We start from the raw sequence: 26307 nt of genomic DNA, 5'->3' as shown, positions 1-26307 counted from the left end.
AGGTGCTTCCCAGCAGTCCTTTCGTGGGAACAGGTTTCGCCCCAAGGCTAGGGGCGCCTCCAATGCCAGCAGGGGCACGAGAGGCAAGTTTAGGAAGCCTAACACCTCCAACACCCAGGACCGTCCAAATGCCGCGACTTCCTCTAAGCCTGCAGCATGACGGGGTTTTCCCGCCACGAGACTCTCTCGCGGTGGGAGCGCGATTGTTGCATTTCAGCCATGTGTGGGACGCCTCGGGTCTGGATACCTGGGCCAGAGGTCTCATTTCTCTAGGTTACAAGCTGGAATTCGACAAACCCCCTCCCAGACGATACTTCAGGTCGGCACTTCCAGCATCCCAGGAGGATCAGGTGCTCCTTCAGGGGGCCATTACCAGGCTGCTTCAGTCTCAGGTAATTGTACCGGTGCCAGTCACGGAGCAGGGCCAGGGATATTATTCCAATCTATTCCTGGTACCGAAGCCAGACAGCTCAGTAAGACCCATCCTGAATCTAAAGTCACTGAACCCCTTCCTGCGCGTGTTCAAGTTCAGGATGGAGTCCTTGCGCTCTGTGATCGCCAGCCTAGAAAGAGGGGAGTTCCTGGCCTCTATAGACGTCAAAGACGCCTATCTACACATTCCTATCTGGCCCCCACACCAAATCTATCTCAGGTTTGCCTTGGGGAACAACCATTACCAATTCCGGGCGTTACCTTTCGGCCTGTCGACAGCCCCGCGGGTTTTCACAAAGGTAATGGCGGAAATGATGTCACTACTCAGGCTCCGAAGGGTGAATGTAGTGCCTTACCTGGACGACCTGCTAATAAAAGCAGGGTCGGCGGAGGCTTTAAGCAGTGCTCTCAATCTGTCCATACAGGTGCTAAGAGACCACGGGTGGATCCTAAACATGCCCAAATCATCGCTGGTTCCAACCCAGAGGATGGTTTTCTTGGGCATGATCCTGGATACATCAGAACAAAAAGTTTTTCTGCCGATGGAAAAAGTCACTGCAATACAACAGCTGGTCAGGGAGGTCCTGCAGTCACCTCTGGTACAGATCCATCTTTGCCTCCGGCTTCTAGGCAAGATGGTGGCTTCATTCGAAGCAATACAATTTGGCCGCTTCCATTCCAGGACCTTTCAATTGGATATTCTGACAAAATGGTCCGGCTCCCCCCTGCATATGCGCAGAAGGATTGGCCTTGCAACAAGAACCAGGATCTCGCTACAGTGGTGGCTAGATTCATCCAATTTGTTGGCAGGCAGACGGTTTCAGATCCAGGACTGGATTCTGGTAACCACGGACGCCAGCCTGAGGGGCTGGGGAGCTGTGACACAGGGAGTCCGCCTACAGGGTCGATGGTCTCCACTGGAGTCAGGCCTTCATATCAACAAGCTGGAGTTGAGGGCGGTCTACTATGCCCTGTTACAGGCAGCTCCATTGTTACAGGGAAAGGCGATCCAGGTCCAGTCGGACAATGCCACCACTGTGGCCTATATAAATCGGCAGGGTGGTACCAAGAGCATGCCCTGCATGAGAGAAGCGTCAAAAATTCTGTCCTGGGCGGAACAGAATGTCCAGGCCCTGTCTGCCATTTTTATCCCGGGGGTCGACAATTGGGAGGCAGACTTCCTGAGTCGTCACGATCTTCACCCGGGGGAGTGGGGCCTTCACACTCAAGTGTTCAATGCCATAGTGGATCTGTGGGGGCTCCCTCAGATCGACCTGATGGCTTCACGATTGAACCACAAGGTAGCAATGTACTGTGCACGGACCAGAGACCCAGGGGCGATAGCCGTGGACGCTCTCACCTGGACCTGGGATTTCCAATTGGTGTACCTCTTCCCACCTCTCCCATTGTTGGCTCGGGTGCTAAAGCGGCTCCGGCATCAGGGGACGGAGGCCATACTGGTGGCACCAGACTGGCCAAGAAGGGCCTGGTACGGGGACATTCAGGCCATGCTAGTGGAAGACCCCTGGCGTCTGCCCCTAAGAGAAGACCTGCTCCTCCAGGGCCCGTTCGTCTTCCAGGACTTACAGCGGCTACGTTTAACGGCCTGGAGGTTGAGCGGCAGATCTTAGTCCACAAGGGTCTCCACCCCTCTGTCGTCACTACAATGATAAAAGCCAGGAAGCCGGTTACGGCTGCTCATTATCATGTAATATGGCGCAGATATATTGCCTGGTGTGAGAAGAATGACTTGCCTCCGGACAGTTTTCGATTAAACAGTCTGCTACGTTTCCTTCAGGCTGGCCTGGATAAGGGACTCAGATTGGGTTCCTTAAAGGTCCAAATCTCCGCACTATCTGTGTTTTTTCAGAAAAAGATTGCGGCCTTGCCTGAAGTGCAAACCTTCTTACAGGGGGTGCTCAGGATTCAGCCCCCCTTTGTGCCTCCCACTGCACCATGGGATTTGGAAGTAGTTCTTACTTTCTTAAAATCAGCCCGGTTTGTTCCACTGGAAGAGTCTGAGCTGCGACACCTCACTTGGAAGACTGTTGTTCTGCTGGCGCTAGCTTCGGCCAGGAGGGTGTCCGAGCTCGGGGCCTTGTCTTGTCGGAGCCCTTACCTTGTGTTCCACAACGATAGGGCGGAACTCAGGACTAGACCACAATTCCTTCCAAAGGTGGTGTCAGGGTTCCACCTAAACCAACCTATTGTGGTTCCTTCTAGCGCGACACACCCAGATATACCGGATACCTTGGATGTAGTCCTCACCCTTAAGGGGTATGTCAAGCGCACAGCTAGGATCCGTAAGACGGACAGCCTGTTTGTGCTTTATGATGCGCAGAAGAAGGGTTTACCTGCTTCAACGCGTACCATTGCCAGGTGGATAAGATGTACTATCCAACAGGCTTATGCATCAGCTGGTTTGTCGCTTCCTTTTTCAGTAAAGGCTCATTCAACCAGGTCTGTAGGTACCTCTTGGGCGGCTGCTCGAGGGGTGTCGGCAATGCAGCTATGCAGGGCCGCAACTTGGTCAGGCAACACACATTTGTGAAGTTCTACAAGTTTGACACCCTGGCCAGGGAGGATTCCCAGTTCGGGAATGCGGTTCTACAGCAGAATCCGCACGTTCCCACCCGTTCTGGTAGCTTTGGGACCTCCCCATAGTAGTGAAGCCCAGTATCCCATTGGACGGTAGAGAAAATAGGATTTTGGGTACCTACCGGTAAATCCTTTTCTCGTAGTCCATATGGGATACTGGGAGCCCGCCTCAGTGCGGCTTTTTCTGCTGTCAGATCTACTTTATGGTTAGGCTTATTGCCTTGTTTTCTATAGGATTAATATGTCTATAGATTGTTCTAGTTACAGGTGTCCTCTTAAGTTGTTAGGATTCACCTCTCTTATATGTTTTTTGTTCGTTTGGGTGTGCTGGATGAATCTCACCACAATACATTATCACATACTCCTCACATGCTCTCCTTCGGCACAGTTTTTGCATTAACTGACTAGTGGAGGGAGATTGAGGGGAGGAGCCAGTGCACCCACACTGAAAGTTTTTTTATTTGCCTGTCTCTCCTGCGGAGGTCTCAATCCCCATAGTAGTGAAGCCCAGTATCCCATATGGACTACGAGAAAAGGATTTACCGGTAGGTACCCAAAATCCTATTTTATATACTCACCTGGTCCCTCGACATCCACAGCGCCCACCGGATTCCTCTTCTGGGGCATCCCCGGTCTCAAGGATGCATTGTGCGGGTGCACCGGAACTCGCCAAAAAAACAACAACACTGAAATATTTTGAAAACCTATGGTTTTCAGAATATTTTGGTTTTGGGATCTCTGGATAATGGATACCCAACCTGTATGTTACTGGCAGGATCAACCAGGTAGCTGTCTGGCTATACACTAAACCAGGGGTGGCCAAACCTGTCCTCAAGATCTACCAACGGTGCATGTATTTCAGGAAACCTGTGGATCTATAGTAGGAATGAATGCAGCAGGTTTGAAAATGTGACAGCTAGTAATGACTACAGCTGTGCACCAGCTGGTGATTTGGAAAACATGGACCGTTGGTAGATCTCACGGACCGGTTTGGCCATCCCTGCACTAAACCTTGCACCTCCAGTCCGTGTCGCTGGATTGGAGTGTGCGTTGGAGCCTTTAGTATAATTATAAATGATGTGTTACAGTCTCTGGCAACATTCTAGACTAAATCTAGCTTTCTATTTTGTCCGTGTAGCACAAGGGGTGGATTCTGGTTTCATCGGTCCCCCCACGTTCGCACGGGAGACCGATTTTTCGCGACTGCGCAAAGTAAGTTATGCACATGTGTAGCCGCTGTGTGCAAGCGACCACTGCGAATAGATTATTTGCCGGGCACCCGCACACAACAGTGCGGGCAGGGGGCGTGAGGTGGAGGGCAGGGGATTCGCCCATGGGAACACCCTGCGTTTCATGGGCGTTCTAACGGTAATTCCCCGATGGTGCAGCGACCATCGTATGATTTCTCCCCCGCACCCAAGGCTAAACCACTATTCGCAGCCGAGCGAAGGGGGGGGGGGGGGGTAGCAGCATCTAGGAGACTCGCAAGGCTGCAGAATTCGCAGCCTTGTGCGTCAACCAGAATAACCTCCATAGTTACATTGTACTCTTGTTTGCCCACTTCGTTCATTTTCACTATTTCACATTTATATGCTTTTAGAATTTTGTTGTTGTTTTGTAACGTTTATGCCATTGTGACAGCGTTCAGCTTGCCATAATTGAGCCCTTCTGCATCTCGGCAATAGATCAGCTCCTCCTGTATCAATACTTTGTGCCGCAGCTTTGCTGACTGGGAGTTTACAGGTTATTTTCTCTTTGGATTTGGTGTAGGCGATTTTGCTATCGCTTTGCACGTGTACATCTCCGAATAGGTAGTAGCTTTGGCTAAACGCCACTGGCACAAGCATGGAACATTTCTGTTGCAGTAATATGCCCTGCTGCCACCCAGTACCACACATTCGGAGACCTTCAGCATAGAGTCTTTAGAATGTAAGCTCTCACGAGCAGGGCCCTCTCTCCTCATGTGCCTTTCTTAGAATATATAAACCTCTGCCACCCTGATGCTTGCTTCAGTGTCCTGTCCACTGATGCAACTATCCATATTAACCATGTACTTGTCCTAAACTGTCTTGTGCTGTAATTCGTTATGTGTTTTTGCTAAGAACTATGCTCTGTAAAGCGCTGCGGAATATGTATGCGCTGTTAATAAATAAATAATAAATAGTCAGAAGTGTGTAGGAATTTCTCATTCATGTGTAATGCTGTGTATGGCACCTCGCAATGCATGTGGAGTTTCTGGAAAAAATCACTACAGGTGCCCACATTTTACTTACATGCAACTTATTCAGGCCCTGAGGCCTTGGTTCCCAAACTTGTACCTTGAGGCACCGAAATATTCTAGGCCTTAAGAACATCCATGGTTAAGCATAGATAGTTCTATCAAGTTCAAGTACAAATTAAATCTTCTGTGCCCACACATGGACTGTTGTGTTGCTTTGAAGATGTTTGGGAACCTCTGCCCTTCGTGGTTGATGTATAAGGCAGTGAACCAAAGGAGAAGATGCCATTGGAAACAACCAGCTTCTGCCTTTCATTTTATAGAATGTATTTGATAAATGCTACCACGGAGCTGATTGGGTGACTGGTCGACTTCTTCAGTCTTGTCACTTCTTCATACATCATCCCCAATAGGTCTACATGCATATCCCATTGTGGATGATCTCAGGTGGTCCATACACACTGGGCGATTATGCCCAGCGTGTATGGACAACGGTGATCGCTATCACTGCTGGGGGGAAAGCCACTCAGTGCATACACACTGAGCGGCTTTCACCCTGCCCGGCCCTGTCAGCGGGAGAGGACAGCGCTGTGCAAAGCCGTCCTCAAAGCCGCTCATCTGCTGGTAATACCAGCAGATGAGTGGCTTTCCCAGCGATGATGAGGAAGTGCGCACACCGCTCATCGCTGGGCCATACACACTGGGCGGCTTTGAGCTGAAAGCCGTTCAAACTTGCTGTTTTGAGCAGCTTTCAGCTCAGTCGCCCAGTGTGTACGGGCCTTAAGGTTCCCTCAAGTTACTTTTAACTAGTACATAACAAAAGTATGTTCTGTGTTCTTGGCTTGTATTTGCACTTTGTAAAAAAGACAGATTTCCCTATGATACTAATCCTAGCAATCAACTGTATCACTCAATCATGTTGTTGTATTATTTAATGGTGGAATTTATTAATCTTGTAAGGAGCATTCCCGGGTAGATTCCTAATGTGCATGTTCTGTTTCTCCATCTAGTTTCACCCGCTGTCTCTTTGCAATGCCAGTGACGATGATGCACCGAAACTTGAATTCATTTCCATCGTTAAACTGGAGAGTCCGGAGCGCTCCCCGCAACCATGCCTGTCCCTGGCAAGCAAGGTAAATCCCAGCCTTCCCTGGAGCCCTAGGCTTGTGTACTCTGTAGGTGATCTCCCTGTAATTCTATCACCATGCACTGTTTTCCCTGTGTAGAGGTAATCGGATATGTATGTTTCAATGACAGACTTGACAATGGCATTATGCAGCTTTTATACAACACTGGGAGCATGAACGGCAAGATCATAAACACTTAGCGCAGAACTGAAATAGCAGAGTGTTACCGGATTGCAGTTTATAGCAAGCCATAACATCACCATATTACTGGTATCGGCTCTGCAGTGGTGGCGCTGCTCTGTGCCAGGTTTTTGTTCCTCCCCGGGTGATTTACCATCTTTTGTTTGATCAAACAGTTGGCTGCTGACCTCCGACCCTGCACCTGAAACATTGGAATGCTATGGGGAAGGGGGAGGCAGTAAAAGCCATCTGTTCTCCCCTGTCATATATATATATATATATATATATATATATATATATATATATATATATATATATATATATATATATATATATGTGTGTGTACTGTATTTTCTATATCTATACACTCTCTACACATCATTTACATTTGTAGATTTAACTTTATCATTTGTTTCCGTTTCTCTTTTTCTTTTTTTTAACATTTGTAAATGTTGATCTCTTGCTTCAGCTATAGAAGGAAGCAAAGTGAGGGAAACCTTGTAGCCACAGGGGAGTCCTTGACCTTGCAGATGGAACTGCATCTGTGGCCCACACACTGTGGCCAGAGATTTATCACACCTTGGAAAGAGAGAACGCATCAGCCAACCGGCATCTGTTAGTTTGCAGGCTGTGTTTCATAAATGACAGAAGCTGGTTGGTTGCTACGTTTATCTCTTAACTTTATCTCTCTCAAAGGTTTAATACATCTCCCTCCCAGTCACTTTGGGGATTATTCAATCTCCCGCCGCTTTTCCCGTTGGGGGAAATAGCGACGGGCCCCTGTTCAATGCTGTCTTCCCTGACAGCATTGAACAGGGATCTCAGCAGAACTGGGAATTGTCGAGCTCCAGGCCGCAACTCGACAATTTCCAGCCGTTTCTTGCAGCCACGCCCCCTTTTCAATGAGCTGATGTCGAGCCAGCCGAGAACGGGACCGGGTCACGACTGTCGGGCTAGCCCGACATTTGTGGCGCCGGATTAAATACCCCCCTTTGTATCTGAACGATTAAATATTATTATAGCTAATTCTTGACAAGCTGAGAAGGAGGATCATACAATACATTTACTACCTGATGCAGGTTATTTTATCAAACCATCTAAAGAGGACTATTTGAGGCCATTGTCCAATCAGATTCTAGCTAACCGTATTTGACTACATTCCATATAACGATTGCTAAAATTTGATTGGTTGCAATGAACAACACCTCCCTTGCCCTCCTGAGAAGGTTTGATAAATAACCCCCATAGGTTTGCAGTAATATTTTCTTCTAGAAAGTGATACGTAAAAGTGTTCTGACCCGCTCTGTCTCCACACCCTCCTTTCTACCCAGTCCTTTGTTTCTCTTTGTCCCTTTGGTATCTGCCCTGAAGTAATCTCATGGCTCTTGTTTCAGGTTCAGCTTGCAGAGAATAGGGGATCTCGCGCTATACTCTTTGATATTAGTGATGATGAAGGAGCTGTGGACCAGGTATTGATAGCACATTCTGTTTCTTGTTTTTTTTTGGGGGGGGGGGGGGGGGGGGGTTGTGTGTGTGTTAATAAAACATTATTTCTATAACAAATAGTTTTACGCCAAGGATAAAGGGAGTTGTACAGAAATTTCTATATCAATAAAGTTACATATTTTTTGTATAAAGTTTAGATAAATTAATGGGTTTCTAAACAGGGAATTCATAGTTTTAAAGAATGTGACTGTACTCAGTCTGGAATTTGATACCATGGTAGATTTATGAAGAAGAAAAAAATCTTGGAAAAGGCAGTTAAAGTATCTAGATTCAAACCCCTAATTTTAGCTTTGTATCGCTCTTCTCCAAATGAGGCAGTATTGTTTTTAATTTCATGGAATTCCAGGACTAAGCATTTTATTATTTACGTGTTTGTTCCTCTTTTATGAAAGAACGTTTCTCAGTTATTACCACATATAGGGCAGGATGCTTCAAGCATCGCATTTTGAAGGTGATGCATCCCACCACTCATCGAATGCATAGCTGCGTTTATTAACCCTTTGAGCGCCAAATGAATTTGTCAAATTAGGTGTGAAAATTGCCAAGCAAACATTTGTATTCGTCATAAAGACCTGTAATTTTTACCTTGTAGAGGAAAAATTATCTTTTTTATTTTATTTTTTTACACTTTTTTTTTTAAATTTGAAATTCTATAACAAATGTGAGTGACGCTGGCATTTTTAGCAGATACTTTGCACATCTATCACAAAAGATGTTGGCTTTCAAAGGGTTAGCACCATAAGCATGATTTCGGCAAAAGACCGCTCTCCCGATGTGATCTGTCCTTTGCAATGTGTTGTTTGGGACCCAAGAGTCTTTGCACATGGGTCAAATGACACACTTGCCGCGGGACATGCTGGGAGGGATCCAATTATATCCCTTTCCAGGAGAAATATGACTAGAAGCCCATAGGCATTTTGAAGCTTGGTCCATATGCGGTAGGCAGCCAAACCTCTAAAGTTTGACCACAAAATACCTTCGATTGCATCCTGTCCATACTAAGCAAGTGTAACTTTTTATCCACAAAAGTGAATTTATAGTACATTAATAAAAATGATCATCCTAAAGAAAAATTGGGAAAGAGAAAATAAAAAATAATAAATTAGGAATCACAGGCTGTAATGCAAGGTTACCTCCTCATTAATGCAGACTAAACCAGAGATTCTGGTAGTGATCGGAAGGATTTATCTGAACAGTGTATTAGTGGGATGTGTCTTCAATAATTGGTCACACGCAATGGAATAACTGCCTTGTCTGTTACAGGCCTAAGTTTTCAGCCACAATAAATGAGGCGTAGATGGGGATGCAGTGGTGTTGCCCATAGCAACCAAATTATCGGTCTATTGCATTCCAGAAAATGATAGCTAGGATCACTTGTCGGTGTGTTCAAAAAGAATGCTGACATTGGAAAATGTGTTCTTCTCTCTCTCCCCCTTAGTTACAGCAACCAGCCGGACTGAATAAGCCTGTAGTATTGGTGCGGGGCCGTGATGCGGAGCTGCTTATGAACCTTGTGCACAATAACACAGAGGCACTTGTGAAGATAGAGATTCAGGAGGAGCCTAAGTGGGTGAGGCAGGGACTAGAACTCTATTGGTGGGGGAGGATGGGGAGGAGACTTCAGAATGTAGTCACTTCCAATGGATGACTGATGCGCTAACACTGTTTCCTCTCTCACAGATTCACCACGACCTCTGGATTCTCCTCTCCGTATTTGGTACAGTCTTGTTCCTTGTCGTGTACTCGGTCATTCGCCTAAAGTGCAAGCGGAACCCTGCACAGGTATTGGCCAGTTCTTAAAAACAAATATGATTATTCTTTTTTTTGTACTCTTGCTTACATGTTTATATTTTTGGAATGGACACTGAAGTTTAAGGATTCTTTTGTGTTCAGGGGAAATTTTAAGGCAAACCCAAGATTTTTGGTATCTAAATTGGCCCCGAAGACCATAAACTAGCTTTTTATGCGGATAACGTACTGCTCTTTATAACCAAGCCTCCTCCTCCTTCCCTCGCTGAGCTTCACTCCAATGGACAGTTTTTCTTCCATTACCTTTCGAAGACTATCCTTCCTTCCTCTCCCCCTCTTATCTTCCTGCCCCCCCCCCCCCTTTTTTCTTCTACCGCCCTTCCATCGCTAATCACTCCTGTTGTTTTTATGCATTTGCCTCAAAACAGAAAAGAACTACTGTATGACCGAGACCAGTTTTACCCATATAGGATATGGTACCAGCTGCGTGACAATATTAATGCTATATATATGTATACAATACAATTTATTGCCATCCGCTAACCATAATAATCTGCAACTTTGTTGTGTATCTAGAAAATAAAAGAAGGGGATTTTGTTCATATATTGGTCAAAACTTTCACGCTTGCATCTCATGGTAAAGAGAGTCCATAACAGACAATGACGATAACTGTGTTTGTCCTATCCTTCCAGGATTCTGTACATCAGCAGACTGCCCTGGCTATAAGCCGGCTTGGTACCAGAAAGTACCAGTCTCGGATTTCAAGAGATTATTGTGCAAGGAGTGCGAACGGTTCCCGACTTGAAACCGCCAGCACCAGCAGCTCTGTACCATGCGCCATATGTCTGGAGGAGTTTTCAGATGGGCAGGTAATTATTCTCTAGGGCACTTTATTTGCATCAGTCATCAGTGAGAAATTACTGTTACCCCTTCAGACATACATCCAGGCAAATAGCCAGCCCAAACCTGTTTAGGGAACCCTGATCTTAGCTCTGAAAACCCCTTTTCTCATTACACCGCATAGCCATGTAATTGCCAGGTCGACCCCTATCACACATACCTGTTGAGACAGGGCTGTAGTGGCAAGGTGACTGGAGGGGCAGCGGAAAGTGGGTGGAGAAAACCGCACCCCCTACCATACAATCCTGAACAGCGAATCAGCACAGTCTAAGAACAATCCAAGTCTAAAGACCCAGGTTGCACCATTAACACATGCGTCTGGGCACTGAACAAGGTTGCAAGTCCCGGGAATAACCCTGGTCGATTTGCAGGGTTGAGAACACCCGACTGTCAACCCATCTCAGAACCTTTCAGACAGGAGCAGGACCCGGACTTGCTGTGTGCCTGCAATATTAAGGGTTTAAGCTCGCCTCTGAAAGGGGTATACGTTGTAATATATACTGTATGGTATCCTGTGTCAGTGCAGCAGATAGAACTTACAGGATTTTAACCTTGCTGCAAAAATGTGTCTGTTTTTTTCCTTCTAGGATTTGCGGATTTTGCCTTGTTGCCATGAATACCACCTGAATTGTGTGGACCCTTGGCTGAGACAGAATCACACCTGCCCCTTGTGTATGTTCGACATCTTGGGTAAGTGAGACCATATTGTATTCTAACCTACAGTAATTGTAGAAATGTTGGGCATTTCAGTCTCTGTGCAATTTATCCTCCTAACAACAGTTTTTTGGGGGTTTTTATGGTTATGGGTGTTAATGAAAGATTATTAATTGTTCTATTCCCAAGTAGAGCAATAAAGATATAGACCCGGATAGATAACTGAAATCAACTCCAAACACCGTTTACTGTGTTCCTACTGACTGCTCCCAGCTGTTCTCCTGCTTCTGTTGGCTCCCACACACACAGCTTTCGTTAACTAGAGCAATCTCAGGCCCCTTGGTACGCTTGCCAGAGATAGCTTTCTTTATTATAGCAGAGTGTGGTAGCCAGCAGCAGCAATCTGACAGCTAGAGGAAGTGGTCAGTAAGGGCGTTCAATGGGAATACAGTAAAGTTCAACAGATGAGTAGTGGGAAAGGAGTTTGGCTAAATCACGTATGTTGTCATAGTGCGAAAGTGCAAATTAATAAACAAATTCAAAATAAACAATAGAAGTAGCGCAAATAGTTAACCCAGTCACTGCGGAGTACAAGTGCGGCTTGCTTCTAGGGATACCCGTCCTAAAGTATCCCTTCATCTGTACGACCGAGGAGGAGGGCCAAGAAAATTAGTTGCTGCGATAAAAAAAAGTGTTCTTTAAGACCCTGCATCCCCGACTCCTACCAAGTCCCCACTGTTTTGGAAAGCTGGATTATAGATGAAGCTAGAACCACAAAGATGTTGTTATGTGCATTTTTTTTTTTACTTATTTGCTACTGGCCGATTTACTGGCAGAAGGAAACAAAACAACGTTTTAGCAATTTTGGTTAAATGGTTATAGAAAGATCAAAAAGAGCCAGTATTTTCTGAGAATGTAAATACTTCTAAAAGAAAAACCAGGTACAAATTGTTAGGGTGCTGCATAAAAAAAAAGAGTGAAATCGATTTTCGTGTTTGAAGAGTGTAATCGTGAAAAAAAATTGTCTCTGACTCAGTACAGGGTAACCCCATAGCAGCGAAGGGGTTAACAACGCCCCGTATTATGATCAAATGGCAGCCGTCCTTAGAGCCTGTTATGAACAGGTAAAGTTCAATCTGAGACAATAAAAAGGAGCAGGCGCCTAATAGTGTAGTGTATAAAGTTCATTAAATGAAAGGTGCTGTATAAAGTACAGATGTGCAGGTAACTAATAAAAATGAGTTCAGGTGTTTCTGTGTGTGTCTGTAGGCCCAGGCGCTGCGTATGTCTGTCTGTAGGCCCAGGCGCTGCGTATGTCTGTCTGCAGGCCACGGGCGCTGCGTATGTATGTCTGTAGGCCCAGGCGCTGCGTATGTCTGTCTGCAGGCCACGGGCGCTGCGTATGTATGTCTGTAGGCCCAGGCGCTGCGTATGTCTGTCTGTAGGCCCAGGCGCTGCGTATGTCTGTCTGTAGGCCCAGGCGCTGCGTATGTCTGTCTGTAGGCCACGGGCGATGCGTATGTCTGTCTGTAGGCCACAGGCGATGCGTATGTATGTCTGTAGGCCACAGGCGATGCGTATATATGTCTGTAGGCCCAGGCGCTGCGTATGTCTGTCTGTAGGCCCAGGCGCTGCGTATGTCTGTCTGTAGGCCCAGGCGCTGCGTATGTATGTCTGCAGGCCACGGGCGCTGCGTATGTCTGTCTGTAGGCCCAGGCACTGCGTATGTCTGTCTGTAGGCCCAGGCGATGCATATCTATGTCTGTAGGCCACGGGCGATGCGTATCTATGTCTGTAGGCCACGGGCGATGCGTATCTATGTCTGTAGGCCACGGGCGATGCGTATCTATGTCTGTAGGCCACGGGCGATGCGTATCTATGTCTGTAGGCCACGGGCGATGCGTATCTATGTCTGTAGGCCACGGGCGATGCGTATCTATGTCTGTAGGCCACGGGCGATGCGTATCTATGTCTGTAGGCCACGGGCGATGCGTATCTATGTCTGTAGGCCACGGGCGATGCGTATGTATGTCTGTAGGCCACGGGCGATGCGTATGTATGTCTGTAGGCCACGGGCGCTGCATATGTATGTCTGTAGGCCACGGGCGCTGGGGATGTATGTCTGCAGGCCACGGGCGCTGCATATGTCTGTCTGCAGGCCACATGCGCTTGGGTATTTTAAACTTAGATCTGATGTATCACTTACATTTTTCTTTTCTTTACAGTGGAACCGAACACCCCTTCACGTCAGACGCATGTGCGACCGTCCCTGCAACCACATTTATGGAGGCGCTACCCTGGCACTGCTCATTTTCAGTATCCCTCTCAGCCGTCCACTACACCCTTAATGTATCCCTCCCTGAACAATAGTATATTTTTGTCGAGCTCACCATATTTTCTTGGTGCCGGACATCATTGGGAAACAGCAGTGCCACGTTCTCATCGTCGTACACCGGAAGGACCCAGGGAAGTGGTAATCCCTGCACACTGTCAGGTGTCCAGTGGCTATCTACCAGATGACCCAGGCAGTGACAGCAGCTCGGGTCCTTTTAATGGCTCCTCCAGTGAAAACTGTACAGATGTCAGTCTACATTGCTTGCAAGGTTCCTCCTCCTCATCTTGCCACAGCTCCCAGAGCAACCCAGGGGACTCACCCCCTCCAGCACTTGCCTCTGTTCTTCTACCTCCGAATGATCTCCCAGGATTCAGCACTGTTGGGCCAAGCCAGAATTCCTATGCTAGTCATGTTCACTTTCACCAGCATCGACATCACCACTACAAACGACACCAGCCTAATGTGCCTCACCCCCACAGAACCAAGAGGAGACCTCGTTCTTCCAGAGGTGAGACAAGGACAGATGTGGGGTGTCACAGGGAACACAGAGTACCTAATGGCAACAGCGGGGAGTCTAGGTCACTTTTGACTCGAAAAGAGCTAAGGACTCAATCATCTAGACCCTACCTTGATCCAAGGGCTAACAAGGAGGCTGTGAGACATAGCCAGTCTACGCCACTATCTCCTTCACCAGCACATGAGCCAAATGAACCTGAAGCCACAACTTCTTCCAGGGGCCACAGGACAGAACCTCAAAACAGGAGCTACCGGAAGAAAAGACCTGCACAGCTTCCTCCTTACAGCACCCGTCACTTATTATCCAACCAAGGTGTTCCACACTGTGAAAGAGCCCAGCCTCTTTGGGCAGAAGGAGGCCAACCTCTGCTTACTAGAGTGAACACCCACCGTGAAAACACAGCAATGGTTCACTTGTATCACCCACCTCATCACAACCTTGGTAAGTAGTGACATCACTAAGGCCATAAAAAAGTGGGGACGGGGTGTGACCAATACGGGTAGGAACACCCGCTTCATGTGATATTGAAAGCCACTACGTAAATTTTTTGTAATGCAAAGATAAATGGTAAAGATGCGAGTCCTTGTTGGTATGGATCCACTGCATTTACTGTATATGTTATTTGGCCAAGCACTAATTATTTTACAAGAGCTTGATGAGAATACCAAAGTAATTCCTAAGTCCTATTTGCTTATTACATAACTTATCTGTCATTTAGGTCTTGGAAATATGTATGCGCTACAAAGTAAGGGGTGTACGCAGCTGAATCCTGACATGAATCCTGGACCTAGTGTGTCCTCCTTTTGAGGACGTGCAGGAGATATTTTTTTTTTTCTGTTTTTGTTTTCATTTTTGTTTTACTTACTGACAGCAATATTTCTTTAACCATATTAATGAACGTTTGTTATTTCCATAGGTAGAATAGCAATAATCACTGGCTTTTCAGATGAAAGTCTTATAATGTTTCCACTTAGCTACTTACTGACAACACCGAACAATCATCTGCTTAACTCCTCTGTTTGAGGATGGTTATAAATATTTTGCGGAGCATGGCCTGGTAATGTAGAAACAGGTTGCCTATGTATTCTTCACCAAGATGATGAAATGTTCCCAAAGGCTCCAAGTCTGAGTAGAAACACATAAGACGCACAGGTTTTCCCCAGCACATCAAGGGGCATTACCAATAATATTTGAAAAACCAAATGGTGGTAGGTGATTCAAATGGTGGCCATACGCTTATACGATTTGTGCTCTTTTTACCTGATTCCAATGGATCGAGCAGAGAAATCGGGTGAAAACCGACCAAATCGTATGTGCCTAACCTCCAATTCCAATCTGATGCGCAGTCATGTGCACAATGGATCTGGAAAGGACCACGTATGATGTATCGTATACTCTCCAGCCGCCAGGGAGCGCGGGCAGTTCGCGAGTTATTGCATGCAATACACCGGATTAGTGTTTGGGGGCCTCAAGGCCACTTCAAGAAGTCTGATATTGGAGGTCCCTATACTGCATGATAACTGTAACCACTCTGGGCCATATAAATGTATACTGTAAGGCTATATGATAATAACACATACCGATATATCCTGATTGAGAGCCGGCTTACCAGGAGTCACCCCTAGATCCTCCTTGTGGCACTACAGAGACCAGCACACTCACTACATGCAGGTCCCACCCTTCATTTCTAGTCTAGAACGACCCCCTCCCTTTCAGCACCCGAGGGGCATTACTTATTTGATTGAGCTGCTTTTATTCTATTCTATTTGAAACGCATAAGGACAAATAGGAGGGATGCGGTCTATCTTCAAGTGTACTTTTATATACACAAATATAGGGCTTGGTAACTAAATGCCGACAGTCAGAATCCTGATGGCGGAATCCCGGAGGTCACAATGCCGATGGATCCGGTCGAATATTCTAACCCTAACCAGCCCCATCCCCGCAGTCTTTTCCCAGCTCTCCCTCTAGTGTCTAACCTTAATACCGCCGGGATTCCGCTTCAGGATCCGGACAGACGGGACCCTGTCTACATCTTAAATACATGGGATGCCACTTGGTACTAGTGCCCCTCCATCTGCCTCTTAGTGTTTTAAAATAGCACAGGCCCGCATTGCTGTCTTCATGTTACAGGGCACTATTATGGTAAGACCTTGATAAGTTCTAGTATTGATATCATATGAGGGACACATCTTATAGGGGTCACCTTGATGTGGTGGAGGAACTCACACTTGGCCAAACACTGTATGCATTATGACCTCAATTAAACTCCATGTTATTTAGAGGGTTTTATTTGATCTGTTTTGATGATTCGTGGTCTCTGAGGCTCAATCAATGTTCAAGGTCGATGTTCTTTTACTGCGCATGTGCATAAGCCACAGTGCACACGGGCAGTGATTGAATTTCGATGGTGATCTCACCAAGGAAAGAGTCACAAAGGGAGTGAAACGAAGACAGCATTTGGGGGTTGTAATTGTGGGGACCTTCCCACATCCCGTTTGGGGCCGGCCAGTGATCTGCGGCGGGGGAAGTTGGGAGTCCCGCCCCCTTCTCCCCCCCCCCCCCCCTGTCACCCGCGAGTAGACGGAACACTGCATCATTTCCTGCAGCCTGAGGGGCTGGGGACATAGCCAGCAGCTCACAGAGCCACTAGCCATGCCCCCACAGCAGTAAAAAATTGGGGCGTGGCCTCATTGGGAATAGGCCACACCCCTTGCTTGGCCACGCCCCAAAATGTTGTCCCTCCTCATGGCAGTACAATGTTGGGAGGTATGGATAATGGGAAGTGGTAGGCCACATGCAGGAGTGTCATGGCCGTTCATATGGCGTTTTCTGGGCGTGCACTCTTATTTGATACTGGAGAACTCTGCATCTCCGTCTGCGCGTCAACAGAGGCACACTTTTTTTATTTACATGACCCGATTTGCGATGATGGTCTCAATGTTTCGGCAAGTGCACGCTGTTGGACTGAAATAACGCTATAGCAGTAGGTGTCCCTATGACCAGGTTAGCTTCTGCCCATATTAGCAATTGCATTCGGCAAAATAATGCAATGGCAGCAGCAAGAGCATCTGAATTTGGCCTTTTGTGCACTGGCATCCTTCTTTTTCCTCCGTAACTTTATACATGCTAAGTCTTTTTTGTTTTTTTTCCTCCTGTGTTCCAGGTGCCGGCACTGAAGAGATTGAAGCTGTTTGTGAACACACAGTGTAACTCCAGGAATTCCACCGATGTCTGGCATGAACCAACAGCCCAGGTTCCAGTGATAGGGGCACCAAAGTCCCCAGCACACTGCCTTCATATCCAAACTCCCCCCCCCCTCAGCCACGAGGTCATTTTACACCCGTAACATCTCCAGAGTCTGTGCAGCTGCTGGTTGAGCCCAGAACATCTGTGCGTGTGAGTCTACACTTCCGCTTTCTAAGCCTGATGAGAAATGCCTAAAACATGTAGCCGTTTCTCCAAGAATATTAATTACATGCCATGTTCCTTTTTGCAGAGAGTCCCATCGGCTTTAGCAGGTTGGAAAATCACGTGTGCAACTGATTTAAGCACGCATTAAGTATTGCTTCTATGTAATAGGAAGGGATAATGTGGCAAATGAATCAAGTTGTGCTCCCTATAGATATTTTGGTATTTATGGAGGCGATTCAAATGGTTGGAATTAAGCTGATTTGGACAGACTACAAGAAACAGATGCAATTCTTGGTAGCGGTGGACATTGAATTAGCATTTACTCAGTATTGTTCCTCTAACACTCAAGTATGCAATGTGTAGCTGTCCAGCTGCTTAGCTACAACTGTGGACTTTTATATGGTCACAGTACTGTTCAGTGACTTAATATCCATATAATACAGTAGAGGGAGGGGTACAGTCTATAGGCCAAGGGGGTGTAATCAGCGGCCCTCCAGCTGCTGTGGGATTACACATCTCAGCATGCCCTGCCACAGTATTGCTGTCAGTGCATGCTAAAACTCAGACCTGCTGGGATATGTAGTTGAAAAGCTGCTGGTGGGCAACTTATTGCCCACCCCTGAATTAAATGGTAATTTTACAGCATATTTAAGACTTTTTGATGGGGATCTTCATTTTAAATAAAAAAAAGGTACTTGTGTATTATCTGGGCTCCCATGTTAAATGCACCCCATTTTTTCATAGCCCTACTATCCAACTACGCATGGAGTTGATTTTATACAGTGTGGCGAGCGCAGCGAGGGGACGCGGTCTCATAAGAAAAATGGGAGCCCAGATATTACATAAGTGTATCTGTCATTCATCGTTTTATTTCGTAGGGTAATTTTCAGCCATGATCAACTGGCGTTCTGTGATTGGACTATGGGTCCTGATTAAGACCTGATCACCAGTGGCGTTGAGAAGGGAGGGGGGGAGCTCAGTGCTGAGAGGGGGAGAGAAACAGCAGCAGCCTGTCCTCTCTCTCCCTGAACGGGAGTCCCAACGGACAGTCCTCCAGCTGCACACAGCCTGCTCCCCCTTCTAATATTGTTACACAGGGCTGTGACCACACCCCCTTTTTAATTGGGGTCTGGCGGAGCGATCAGTGACGCTGCTGATTGCTTATCTGCAAACTTATGGTGTGTACACACTTGTACAATTTGGTGTGTACACACGTGTACAATTTAGACTATATTACAATTTAGACTATCTGCATGCAATTTAGACTATATAGTGCAGATCTGCACTATATAGTCTATGCAGCCAAGACTTTCTGGCTGCGATACGGAAGCGTGCAGCGGGATCACAAGGGTTAAAACCCATGCGATCTGCATGCGATCCCGATGAGATTTTGACTATATAGTCAAACTCTCATGCACATTGTAAAAGTGTGTACACACCATTACAGATGACTGCGAATGGTTAGCTGCCACAATCAGTGAAAACCCGTCCTGTGTAAAACTGCGAGTGAATTGCGAGAATTTCCTGTAGCACATCCACACACAATTCAATCCCCCTGAAATGATTTTCCCAGTCTGTGCAATATGAGAAAGTCTGAGCCGTCCTGTCCTATTGCAAAGGGGTTGCGATGAGATATTTTCGCTGTTTCGGCTAGCACATGCACGCGCCGATCTGTACGCATACCCAGTTGTTCCATGATCGATGGGATTGTGAATTCGCTCATTAGCGATCAGGTCTGACTATCCCCCTGAATCGGGTTTGGTACAGGGGTCCGACAGTCGGGAGCCCGACAACGGGATCACGACTGGCCGTACTCAGGCAGCATGGTGAGCGCAACTAAGCCCCTTGTGGGCACGCCACGCTGCGGGCACGGTGGCTCGCGAGCCACCTATTCCATTCTCCCTCTATGGGGGTCGTGGACCCCTACGAGGAAAATAGCAGGTGGTCGTCGGGAACCCGGCTGTCGGTGTTTTGACAGTCAGGATCCGGACGTCGGGTAAATGCCGGTCAGGATCCCGACTGTCGGGACCCCGTCCGGCACCCCCTGAATCCTGTATACTCCCAGGCATTTATATTACTGTAACCCATGTACGTGCAGACTGCACTGCAATTGCTGCACTCATGTATAGGAGAAAATGATGTGTTTCCTAGACAAGCTTCATGTCAGTCTTCTAAGCATCCCAGTGATATCCGAAACAATGATGCTGTGGTAAAGCGAGGCACATCTCATAGCTCAGTGGCCACAAAGAAGAAAGCCTTGGCACCGGAGTAGCAATAATAATAATAATTGTATTATTTTCGACTTACATCTTATTTCATGCATTTGCTTTGAAATCATTTTTAAAATCCTGCCCTTTCTTTGTGTTCACTTAAAACTCACCCACATCCATTACCCTTGTTACCTAGTACTACAAATTCTTCCTTTCCATCTGTAAGCTCTCCCAAACAGGGGGCCCCCCTCCCGAATGTTTATCCCATCCCCTTTGTTCACTTTTGGTATTAGTGGCATATATTATGTGTCTGTATTATCCCCACGTTTGTTGTGTCTGTATTATCCCCACTGTATGATTGTTTTTGTTTCAATTTATACTATGTTTCATTGTTATGCTGACAATTGCTACTATGGGGTCGATCCTATTACACCTGAAGGGTGGGAGTTGCCATTTGGGTGCCGTTTTAACACTGAAAATGGCACCTGAATTATGCCTCTCGCAATCTTCGCAGGGCCAAATTTGCTGAAATTTTTTTGCACCCCTATGGAGGTGCAAGCACTTTTGAGCGATTGCAGCCCCGCCATAAAGTGCGCTCGGTGTCGTGATGATTCGCAACTCGCGAATCATCCGCACCCTTCAGGTGTAATAGGATCGACCCCTATGTATATTTATTGTCCTGTTACTCAAGTTATCTAGTTTTGTATTTCCGCTGTAGAAATTGTGATTGCCTTTTAAATACGAGCCAATAATGATAAATTGATCTTTTAATTATTATATTTTAAGGCCTAAATTCTAAAACTTTGTTTTTGGTGGTAGCTGAAAACCTCAGTGTACAACATATAAACTTTTCTTTGTGGCACGTATATTTTGAGGGGGCTGGGGGGGGTTAGAGCATTTCTCTCATCATAGAACACCGACTATATGTATGCTTCTTTCTGGATATCAAACTTACCACTGTTTTCCTATTTTGTTACAGAGTTTCATGTGTTAAGACCTGAGGCTTTCAGGGATCGGTTCCTTACCCCCAAAAGTGTCAAATAAAGTGATTGCAGAGCCTCCATCGACAGACCTCCCTAACCACCAGCTACAGGATCTATCTGCAAGCACCTCTTTCCAACGGGGATCTTATCTGTGAGGAAATCCTGACCAGCACTACTTTATAAAATACTGCTAGACTTAAGTAGGACATCTTCCTTGGAGATCTCCAGAGCATAGCATTTTGCCAGGACTGGACCACACCATTCATATCGTTTTGCCAGGACTGGACCACACCATTCATAGCATTTTGCCAGGACTGGACCATACCATTAATATCATTTTGCCAGGACTGGACCACACCATTCATAGCATTTTGTTAGGACTGCGTCTCTCACCATTGGCAGCAGAATCTTAAGAACCTACAAACTCAGCAGGCCAACAGCCAAATTGGCTAAACAATGCATAGGTTAGAATATATCATCCATTTTTTTCAACAGGAGTTCAATGTTTTTGAATTATAATATGCACTTACTGATTCATTTTTTTACAATTCTATAAACAAATGCCGGTTTTGGCCTTAACCCCTCTGCTGAATGGAGGGGACACATTCTCTGTTATACGGCAGCTGTAGTTTGGGATTTAACAAATAGGGTAAGATTACGTTCTCAGGTACTGCGTCCGAAGCTTGAGAATAAGAATCTTGTTTTCTAAGACTATTTTTACTCTCCGTGCCTAACGTCCCAAAAGAACAGATTGTAATCATTTTGTGCCTCTTCTATGCCTTGTAAAAATGTGTAAAAGATATGCGTTGTATATTTGTAATAGTATTATATTTATGAAAAATGTGGTTCTTTGAAGAACGAATGAAGCTAATTTTCCTATGGATTTCGGTCTCTCTGGCTGTTCATTGTAATGCAGATAATGGTTCTGTCAGAAAATAATGCTTTAACGCTCTTTTCATGTAGGGGGTAAAAACTCCTTTGATTTGGACAGTAGTCATTTACATTTTAGGTGACGGTTTTACAATCTACGCCAGAGATTTTCAACCTTTTTACCTTGCGGCACACTAAATAAGATTTAAAATTTGCCAATGCACACCAAGAGATCTCCACAGGGCAAAACACATTAGCCCCCACAGGAAAAAAAAAAACCTATTGGCCCCCGTATAAAAACCATCACACTGGTCCCCACAGGTAACACAAATAAAATATACTGGCCCTTTACATGAAAAGAAGAGACCAGTAAATAACAGTTGTGCTGGTGGTGGCTGTAAACTGGTTTGAGCATCTCTAGATCTGGGGGCACACTTGAGAACAGCTCAAGGCACACTAGTGTGCCACGGCACAGTGGTTGAAAAACACTGATCTACGCTATGGTTACACCAAACGGTAACAAAACAACCAAGTATATCTGGTTACAATTCCTTTAGAATTAGAATATAAAAATATGTATACAATAACCAGGGGAGATCACTACAAAATGCTCCCAGTCACATATGGTGCTATGCTAATCTTTACAGACCAATCATATGTACTGTTATGGTGCCCACATACTTATACAATTTGGGCACTTTTCACCCGATTCCGATGCATAAGGCTGAGAAATCGGTTGGGAAGTTACCGGGCGCACTAGATCGGAGCAGGAGGTCGCAAGGGCTGCACGTACAATTTGGCAGATCCCACCACCCCTGCTGGGGAACGCTTACAATATTGGTTGCAAAAGGACTGCCTACGATATATCGTATGTGGTCCTGCCACCTGGGATCTCCACAGCTCCCCAGAGGGGCAGTTTGCGGAGTATTGCATGCATGGGAGGCATGCAACACTTTGCATAAGTGTAATGGGGGCTGGGGGCATTTACCAAGCAGCCCACACAGGAGGACCAGGTAAACTGTACTACAGTAATTGGTTATTCTGTCTTGCTGTCAGTAGTTCTGAGACTACATAATGCCACCTATTGTGTCTCTCAACTGTTTTTAACATACTTTGTTTCCATGCTGCAGTGGTACTGTAATTCCACTATACCTCTGATACTTCATGCCCAAATTCCTCTACTACTGTGTAGGTTTGGCTACAGCTGCACAGCTGCATGAGGGGCCTGACAACATGAGAATAAATGGGGGGGGGGGGGGGGCACATACTACTCTTATAGTCCCGCACAGTTTATCTGCATACATACCTACATGCACTCTGATTGGTGGATAGCTTCAGCATGCTTCCAGCCATTCAGCCGGACCACTTTTACTGTGTGCAATTCAGAGCCTGAGCAGCATTATCTACTTGCCTTCTAAGAATCTCTGGAGGCACCAGCCTGCGAGGCAAATGCCCCCTTGCCCAGCATACCCATGCAACTAGAGTCGACAATCTCACTATATATGAACTGTAATCTTTGACTAAAGTTCTTGTGATATATGAACAGAGTTGTATTAAGTAGCACTGTACATTGTCAGCATGTTTCCCTCCTTCATGAACATAGAGAGCCATGATCTTAACTCTCCAAATTGATCTGTAACAGCGACAGAGTTTTGATCATCTGTGAGCTGATTTTGGGAAGGAAGCACCTTCCTGAGCCACTGTACTTGAATGGTTTGCAGAATTTCAGTACAGAAGATTGGACCTATTTCAGAACTGATCCCAGGACAAATTTGTTCTCAAAATGGGCAAAACCACATGCGCTGCAGATGGGGCAATTGTGCAGAGTGTTAGATTTAGGATAAGCTCTGCACACATATCATGGACCATTGTTTACATCTAAGCCTCAACTAATAGAACTAGGGATACAATGCATTACCATGTACTTGGCCACATCTCTTAATTATCAGTTCAGGTTTTTAAGTAAGACCCGTTGCCACAGGTTTATAAAATCAAGCACCGAGCCATGCAGTCTCCATTTGCAAACATTTGTGATACAAAATGGGTCGTTCTGGAGAGCTCAGTGACTTCAAGCATGGTGCTGTGATATGATGCCACCTTTATGTGGTGCTGTGATAGGATGCCACCTTTATGTGGTGCTGTGATAGGATGCAACCTTTATGTGGTGCTGTGATAGGAGGCCACCTTTATGTGGTGCTGTGAAAGGTCACCTTTATGTGGTGCTGTGATAGGCCACCTTTATGTGGTGCTGTGATAGGCCACCTTTATGTGGTGCTGTGACAGGAGGCCACCTTTATGTGGTGCTGTGATAGGAGGCCACCTTTATGTGGTGCTGTGATAGGAGGCCACCTTTATGTGGTGCTGTGATAGGAGGCCACCTTTATGTGGTGCTGTGATAGAAGGCCACCTTTATGTGGTGCTGTGATAGGAGGCCACCTTTATGTGGTGCTGTGATAGAAGGCCACCTTTATGTGGTGCTGTGATAGTCCACCTTTATGTGGTGCTGTGATAGGAGGCCACCTTTATGTGGTGCTGTGATAGGAGGCCACCTTTATGTGGTGCTGTGATAGGAGGCCACCTTTATGTGGTGCTGTGATAGGAGGCCACCTTTATGTGGTGCTGTGATAGAAGGCCACCTTTATGTGGTGCTGTGATAGAAGGCCACCTTTATGTACTGTGTACTGTGATAGGAGGCCACCTTTTATGTGGTACTGTGATAGAAGGCCACCTTTATGTGGTGCTGTGATAGGAAGCCACCTTTATGTGGTACTGTGATAGAAGGCCACCTTTGCAATAAGACTGTTCGTGAATATTCCCACTGAATATTTATTAATAATGATAATATCGTTATCAACAAATGTCCACATAGAATACAGTTAAAAAAATGTCACGGTTAACTGTGATATTGATAGAAAGTGGAAACGTTTAGGAACAACGGTCACGCAGAAAGAAGACCACGTAAAATCAGAGCTGAGTCAACAACTGCTAAGGCACATGAAGACAAATGCACTAAGCTTCAAAAGTGATAAAATGGAGAGTGATAAACAACCAACCAATCAGCTCCTGCCTGACATTTTACAAACATGTGACATGGCAGGTAGGAGCTGATTGGTTGGTTGTTTATCACTCTCCATTTTATCACTTTTGAAGCTTAGTGCATCTGGCCCAAGGTGCGGAAACGTTGTCAGTGCTCTGCTGATTCCAGGGCTGAAGAGTTCTGAATTCCACTGACATTAATGTAAGCACAAAAACTGCGGCGGGAGCTTAATGGAATGATTTTCAATGGCCAACCGGATGCATGCAAGCTCACATCCCCAAGTCCAATGCCAAGTGACGTATGGCACACCGACACTGGAGCAGTGGAAATGTGTTCTGTGGAGTGACGAATCACAGTTCTCTGCTTGGCAGTCAGATGGGGAGTCTGGGTTTGGCAGGTGCCAGGAGAACATTACCTGCCTGACTATGAAGTATAATGGAGGATAGATATTAGTATGGGGCTTTTTGTCATAGTTTTGCCAAGCCCCTTATCACCAGTGAAGGACAATCTTAATTCTTCAGCATACCAAGTTTGAACAATGTTTGGAAAGGCCCTTTCCTGTTCCAACATGATTGTTCTGTAGTGCACAAAGCAGGGACTATAGAGGTTTGATAAACTCAGTGTGACTGGCCCACACAGAGCCCTGACCTGAACCCAAACGAGCACATTTGAGATGAACTGGAATGGAGATTGTGAGCCAGGCCTTCTCCTCCAACATCAGTGCCTGACCTCATAAATTATCTACAGAATGAATGGGCACAAATTCCCACATATTAAAGCATATGGATTTGAATACAATGTCATTGCAGTTGGTGTTATGGTCACACATCCAAATACTTTTATATAGGGCCTAATTCAGGCCTCAAATTTGTTCTCAAAATGGGCAAAACCATACTGCACTGCAGATGGGGCAGATGTAACGTGTAGAGAGTGTTAGATTTGGGTGGGGTGTGTTCAAACCGAAATCAAAATTGAAGTATAAAAATAATGCAGCCAGTATTTACCATGTACAGAAACGATTTAACCCACCAATTTCTAACTCTGCACATGTTACATCTGCCCCACCTGCAGTGCAGCATGGTTTTGCTCATTTTGAACACACATCTGTCCTGCCATCAGGTCTGAATTAGGCCCATACTGGGTGCGTGTGTATGTAAATATGCATAAAGTGTGTGTGTGTGTGTGTATATATATAAAGTGATAAAATGGAGTGATAAACAGCCAGCCAATCAGCTCCTACCTGTCATGTTACAGGCTGAGTTTGAAAAATGACTGGTAGGAGCTGATTGGTTGGTTGTTTATCACTCCGCGTTATCACTTTTTGAAGCTTGATACATCTGGCCCAGAGTGAGAGGCTGAGGGGTAGATGTATGAAGTAGTGATAAGGGAGAAGAAGTGATAAAGTGCCTGGTACTTTATCACTGGCCAATCAGCTCCTGACTGTTAAGTTACAGGCTCTGTTTAAAAAGGGATAGTTAGGAGCTGATTGGCCAGTGATAAAGTACCAGGCACTTTATCACTTCTTCTCCCTTATCACTGCTTCATACATTTACCCCTAAGAGCAGTAGGACTGATG

The 26307-nt window shown here is 45.9% G+C and overlaps 1 protein-coding gene across 1 annotated transcript in view; it reads left to right on the top strand.

Moving 5' to 3' along the window:
• RNF43 (ring finger protein 43) overlaps window positions 1-17530 on the top strand; it is a 58956-nt gene extending 41426 nt beyond the window's left edge. The window contains exons 2-9 of the mRNA XM_083172034.1: window positions 6259-6381; window positions 7950-8024; window positions 9500-9631; window positions 9742-9843; window positions 10504-10680; window positions 11299-11401; window positions 13591-14658; window positions 17384-17530. Coding sequence (XP_083028160.1) covers window positions 6259-6381; window positions 7950-8024; window positions 9500-9631; window positions 9742-9843; window positions 10504-10680; window positions 11299-11401; window positions 13591-14658; window positions 17384-17430 — 1827 coding nt within the window. The 3' untranslated portion in view covers window positions 17431-17530. The remainder of the gene's footprint in view (window positions 1-6258; window positions 6382-7949; window positions 8025-9499; window positions 9632-9741; window positions 9844-10503; window positions 10681-11298; window positions 11402-13590; window positions 14659-17383) is intronic.
• Window positions 17531-26307: the final 8777 nt, after the last annotated feature.

The sequence above is a fragment of the Crinia signifera genome, chromosome 2 (assembly GCF_055691185.1).
Source record: "Crinia signifera chromosome 2, ASM5569118v1, whole genome shotgun sequence".
Lineage (NCBI taxonomy): Eukaryota > Metazoa > Chordata > Amphibia > Anura > Myobatrachidae > Crinia > Crinia signifera.
This window is presented reverse-complemented; position numbering and strand designations above follow the sequence as displayed.